Source organism: Acipenser ruthenus, chromosome 12 (assembly GCF_902713425.1).
Source record: "Acipenser ruthenus chromosome 12, fAciRut3.2 maternal haplotype, whole genome shotgun sequence".
In the NCBI taxonomy this organism is placed as follows: domain Eukaryota; kingdom Metazoa; phylum Chordata; class Actinopteri; order Acipenseriformes; family Acipenseridae; genus Acipenser; species Acipenser ruthenus.
Window position 1 is genome coordinate 13,993,621 of NC_081200.1, and position 6,406 is coordinate 14,000,026.

Below are 6,406 nucleotides of genomic sequence, written 5' to 3' on the forward strand. Positions count from 1 at the left end.
TTCTGGTCACTCTTCTTTGCACACTTTATAGAGCAGCAATATCCTTTTTGTAGCGAGGTGACCAGAACTGAACACAATATTCTAGATGAGGTCTTACTAATGCATTATAAAGTTTTAACATTACTTCCCTTGATTTAAATTCATCACTTTTCAATATATATCCGAGCATTTTGTTGGCCTTTTTTTATAGCTTCCCCACATTGTATAGATGAAGACATTTCTAAGTCAAAATAAACTCTTAAATCTTTTTCATAGATTCCTTCTTCAATTTCAGTATCTCCCATATGGTATTTATAATGGGCATTTTTATTACCTGCATTTATAGTACCTTACATTTTTCTCATTTAAATGTCATTTGCCATATGTCTGCCCAGTTCTGAACGCAGTCTAGATCATTTTGAATGACCTTTGCTACTGCAACAGCGTTACCACTCCTCCTATTTGTTGTTTATTTTAAGAGCTCCTAGTCCCTTTAACACTTATGCTTCTGTTACGCGAAAGTTATTTAAAACTGGATAGGAACAGGTCGACATGTGGGGCATGTCCGCATCCTCCTTTGTATCATTTAATATATTTGCTATTTTTTTCTTTTCATCTATGATGTTTTCATTTGTATCCATTTTACTTCCTCCTTGAATGTTCTTTTGCTGTTATAATATTGGAAAAACTTTTTGGAATTCGTTTTAGCCCCCTTGGCAATGTTCATTTCTATCTCTCTCTTGGCTTTTCTAACTCTAAAAACAAGACCAGTTTTTCCTCTATTTCGTATTGAGGGAGAACAAAAATGTAACCGCTGTCTAGGGTATTGCTAGTTTGTTATGCTGTTCATTTAAACAACAATTTAATACGCTTAATGTCTGGCTTTGCTTGGGCTGTTGCATGTTTATTAGCTTTAAACTGTAAGTTGTGTATAAGAAATGGTCAATATAATTTGTTAACTTGTTTGTTTTACATTACTATTCAACTGCACTGACAGTTGAATAGTAGTGACTAGTACTGACTAATATTATTTATATGAAATATAGTTAATTCAATTAATGCTTTCTCTGGGGACATATAAGCTCCTGCAATACAATGTACAGCAATATACATTTTAGATAAAAAAACACAACAAAAGCTGTATGTGTTGCTCTGCTCAACAACAACAACAACACCAAACGATACAAATAAATACATTACACATTACTGCTGACTAAAGAAAAACTGGAAGAAAACCAAAAACAACGTGGTTTATCGACTCCAGTTCTAAACCTTATTAGTATATTCAAAGCTGTATACACAAGCTGATAGCGTGATGGTTTTAAGCTAAGTCTACGTAACACAGTTATCATTAATACTATCTTGCTGTCATTAACTCCAGACACCAGCGCTTATTGACACAAATGAGTACTGTGGATTTTTTTTAAATTTAGAAAACCAAGATCATATTAGGTGTGTGTGCAGGGTAAATTATGTTGTCTTTTTTTTTGTATATGTTGCATAGGTGAAAGCCATAAAACATATAAAGTACAATTGATGAATTTCAATTATTGTTGATTTTTTTTGTCTTCTGCGATTACACAACTTAACCACTCAAAAATTAGGACAGGATGTTATTGTCAAATATTGGTTTGTACACTCGAACATCTGCACGTAGCTGAAGAAATGCCGAAAACATCCTAATACCTCCACCAAAAAGTATATAAGCATCAACCTCAATTCTCAACCAGTCTTGCCAGCAGGATGTCTAACAGAAGCCTGCTCACATATGTCCTGATATCAAGCTTCATTCTTAGCATTCTCATTGACCAGGCATCTGCATGTAAGTTATTTTTTTTATCTTGAAAATGAATCATAATTTAGTATAAATCTGACCAATGTGCTGAAATACGTGTCTACTTCAACATATATTTATAATCTAAGATACTATTAAGTAAATATATTAATTTGTATTAATGATATAATTCAATGTATTATTGTAATAATTTTAAAAATATGAATATATCTGAGAAAACCAGCAACTATTAAAAGAGGAATGATGATAGCAATGTGGTTTGCACAGACAATAGTGACCAAAAACACTGCAACATTTTTGTGGAAATTCATACTATTATTGATGTAACAATCCCTTTGAAATCAGTCTGGTTCTGACCGCTCCTGTAAAGACCACTTTATCAGTTACAATTTTGTAAAATGATTGAATCTAATAATGGTAACTATAAGGCTAACTCAGTAAGATTCTAAGTGACCAGGGCTGAATTCCTGGCAATTAATGATCAATTATCCATAAGGCTTTTGTACTATAAGGTTTATAAAGTGATTAGCAGCATTTTAACAGCACTGCCCAGATTTTCCCTTTCAAAACCAAGGAGAATGATGCTTTGCAAAACTGTCCGACACAAATGATTTAAGAGTGGACACGAAAACAGTAGGTGTTCTGTAATGTTGTAGGTGGCTGTGTGGTCCAGTGTTTAAAGAAACAGCTTTGTACCCAGGAGGTCCCCGGTTCAAATCCCACCTCAGCCACTGACTCATTGTGTGACCCTGAGCAAGTCACTTAACCTCCCTGTGCGCCGTCTTTCGGGTGAGACGTAATTGTAAGTGACTCTGCAGCTGATGCATAGTTCACACACCCTAGTCTCTGTTGCCTTGGATAAAGGCATCTGCTAAATAAACAAATAAACAAATAATAATGTGAATAGAATATCTTACAATAAATAAAATACACCTGAACTATACATATTGTACACAGTAGGATTTCCATTAGAGGAGTTTGATTGATCTACTAAACCACTCAAGACTGTTTCTCATTAAATCACGTGAATTCTGTCATGGAATTACCTGGGGTTACATTTATTATTGTTTGTAACTACAATTACTTCTACTACGATTACTACTACTACTGTCAATATTGTCCTAAAGTCTGATACTGGATCCATGTGTTACTGACATTCTGTTCATGCTGTTTTTTGTAGATGGCCCACATAAATATGACTGTTGTATAAACTACACCCAAAAGCCAGTACCCATCAGATTTATAAAAGGGTACATAGAACAAAGCTCCCTTAAAGTCTGCAGCATTGATGCAATCATGTAAGTAAATAAATACATAAATACATCTATTTAATTAGATGCAAAGCAGGGACCTTTCTGCTTTGTGCAAATCAAATAACAGGGTTTTGAAAAGTGTTCACAGTTCTTCACAAGTAAAGTATGCCATTTTCCACAATCATTTTCCACTAAAATGTAATTCCCAGTCTTCAATAGGTTTGCATTATTGTGTATTGTATTTTACCAGTGATTAGCTTGTTGATCAGTCTTTTGATGCACTGTTTTTTTCAGTGGGTCCCAAATGACAGTCTGATAAAATATAATACATGGAATTAAGGGGGGTACTAGAAAATGGATTATACATTGAAACAAAAGTAATACAAATAATTGCAGGTAAAATGTGAGTGATTGATAGATTAACTTCTATTTTTTTATATTAAAAATTTAGTAATCGCCAATTATTTTATTATTTTCTCCCAATTTGGCATATCCAATTATTTTTAGGCTCAGTTCACCGCTACCATCCCCGCGCTGACTTGGAGCGGCGAAGACGAACACACGCTGTCCTCCGAAGTGTGTGCCGTCAGCCGACCGCTTTTTTTCACACTGCACTCACTGTGCAGCCAACTCAGAGCTACAGCGTCGAAGGACAACACAGCTCTGGGCAGCTTACAGGCAAGCCCGCAGGCGCCCGTCCAGGCTACAGGCGTCGCTGGTGCGCGGTGAGCCGAGGACACCCTGGCCGACCTAAGCCCCCCCCCACCCCCCCCAGGCCACACTCAGCCAATTGTGCACCGCCCCCTGGGAGCTCCCGTCTATGGTCAGCAACAGAATAGCCTGGACTCAAACCGGCGACCTCCAGGCTATAGGGCGCATCCTGCACTCCACTCGGAGTGCCTTTACCAGATGCGCCACTCGGGAGCCCCGATAGATTAATTTCTAACAAGCTCTTCGATATTTATTTTATTAAAATGTTGTGAAAAGCAGAATTTTTGTGTTACACTATTAACACAGTTCTTTCTGTTTTAAATGGTAAGTGCTGACTTAAAACACTTTAAAAGGAATAACATCCGAGTATCTGCACAGCACTATGTGGAATAATTGTTATACAAAACATTTTCAATACTGCATTTAAACTGAAGAATTCATATCTCCTGAACCACTATGTCTCTTTCTCCTTCTCTAGGACTGGTGTAGAACTGTTAATAAACCATAGAACAAGTTAAAATTGTGTATCAGATAAGCACCACTGAAGCATGACAGCAGAAAGTCATTTGTCCCTAGGGTGATCTTACTTCTCTTTATAAATATACTGGCTGTGTTTCCTTGTCTTGCTTTCAAGGCGACATGTAGTTAAACCACATTTTAAATATATGTCACGTTGCTAGAATTAGACACAGGCGTACTTTTTATTTATGTCTCCCTCATACAGTTGGTCTCCAGTGGATTAAACCCCATCCATGTCCAGGTTGCTCATAGGAAGCTGTGTTTTAAAAATGTGGAAACTCACTATAAGTGCTCCTATTTTTGTTTTTTTTTTGTAAAAGATTCCTTACTGTTCAGGACAAAAAGGTGTGCGCCAACTCAAAAGATGCCTGGGTTAAATCTGCTATGAGACGTCTCAGGTAACAAACATTTATATATATATATATATATATATATATATATAATCTGTATCTAGGCAAGTATTCCCCAGTGTTGCCAAATTGTTTCCGTGTTCCACAGGCTTCAGTGCACAATGTAATGCTCAAAAGCTTCCCACCTCACTACCCTTTAACCAGCTTTGAGTGTTCTATATTGTAGCAAACACTCAAGTTAGTAAGCTTGGCAAATAATGATCTAAGCAGAAACAGTGGAGAATCATACAGAACGCACTAGATGTTGATGTTGAAAAAGTCAGAGAGTTCATGTATTATTTCTGTACGCACCCATCTCAGTGTCCATTAATCTGTCAGTTAAAATTAACTTCTACAATAATAGCGTATTGTTTCGTACATCCTTGCTTAATACCATCATTCTTTGTGTTTGAAAATGTAAAACATTTGACTGTGTAAATAACATGATTTATGTTTCATTTGCAGCTATAGGCTGAAGCAGCTGTCTAAAAAGAGTCCTGGCGGAAATGGAGACGGGAAAAGGGCTATTCCTGGCACTTTCACAGCAATCGCGACTCCAGCAGCTCCATAAACCGCAAAAAAACATGACTATTACTAAACCTTTCACGAAAATAGATTAGAGCTTTTACAGTTTTTTTTATGATTTGTTTTATTGCTTCAATTGGGACTGTTATACAGTATAGTATACTGTATGTGGTTGTGTCTTCCCAGGTGGCTGAGGGCTATACCTTATGCCTCACAACTAATGCTCCAGGTTTATTTGGACAGTCTAGGACTATTCACTTTGTTTAAACTCACACAACAATGCATTCTGGTACCTGTAAGTCTTGCATCTCTGTAAGAAAAAGAGATAACACACACATAAAAAAATATTGCAAAGGTAAGAAAGTAAGGATAAACTTCAAAATACAGTTACATTAAGTACATAGTTATACTGTAGGTGTGATTTACTAATATAACATAATATATTGGGTAAATAAATAAATCTGTCTTGGTGAACCTGAAGCGAGATGGTCAACCTACTCCACAGTCTCACTACAACTAGTAAACCATAAATTATCTCTTTATAAGCTATTAAAACACAATTAGCCTGAATTTATCAATTTTGCATTAAATTTTTTTTCTTTCTTTCTCATAATGTTAAAATAAAAATCAATTTGTTTTAAATACACTGAGCTACAGTTTGTGTGGAATTTCTCTATGTTAATGGTATTTGTAGCAACACTTGAAAACATGACTTTGCAGCCATGAATCTGCAAAAAAATAGCAAACCATGTATTTGTTTAGTGTTATGAAATCCACTACAGTGCTCACATGCTTTTTTCTGTTGCTAGCAACAAAGGATTTCCCCTGCAAGTATTGCATGGAAAAGTACATACATTTAGTGCAAGAGGTCAAGTTGGTCAATGTAGGAAGAAAGTAGATGACTGGGAAAAATGGGTCATTTTATAACTTTTCTGCTACCTAAAAGCGAAAAAACTCAAACGTTATCACTTTCAGAATAGACTAAAGCTGTCTACAGTGAGGCTTAAATATAACAGTAGGCTTTTGGTATAAAGGTTTTTTTGACACGACATGAATTCTAAAGTCTCAATTAGGCCTGGGAGGAAATTACATAAGTAAATATCAATCAAAAATGTTGTAGGGGGCGGGAACATACGGTACAACGGGACATGTGGCTATTAAATTCGGCAGATTTGCTACCTTGGCTGGCTGTCTCGGTATCCCATAGCATTGCGCAGGTCCCTGGTGTTGGCTGG

At 36.2% G+C, this 6,406-nt stretch overlaps 1 protein-coding gene across 1 annotated transcript; it reads left to right on the top strand.

The window, feature by feature from the left end:
* Window positions 1–1,670: 1,670 nt before the first annotated feature.
* Window positions 1,671–5,817, top strand: LOC117417005 (C-C motif chemokine 20-like). Its single transcript, XM_034028578.3, has 4 exons — window positions 1,671–1,801; window positions 2,955–3,072; window positions 4,578–4,655; window positions 5,112–5,817. The coding sequence occupies exons 1-4, from the start codon at window positions 1,723–1,725 to the stop codon at window positions 5,215–5,217; spliced, it is 381 nt and encodes a 126-aa protein (XP_033884469.2). The 5' UTR covers window positions 1,671–1,722; the 3' UTR covers window positions 5,218–5,817.
* Window positions 5,818–6,406: the final 589 nt, after the last annotated feature.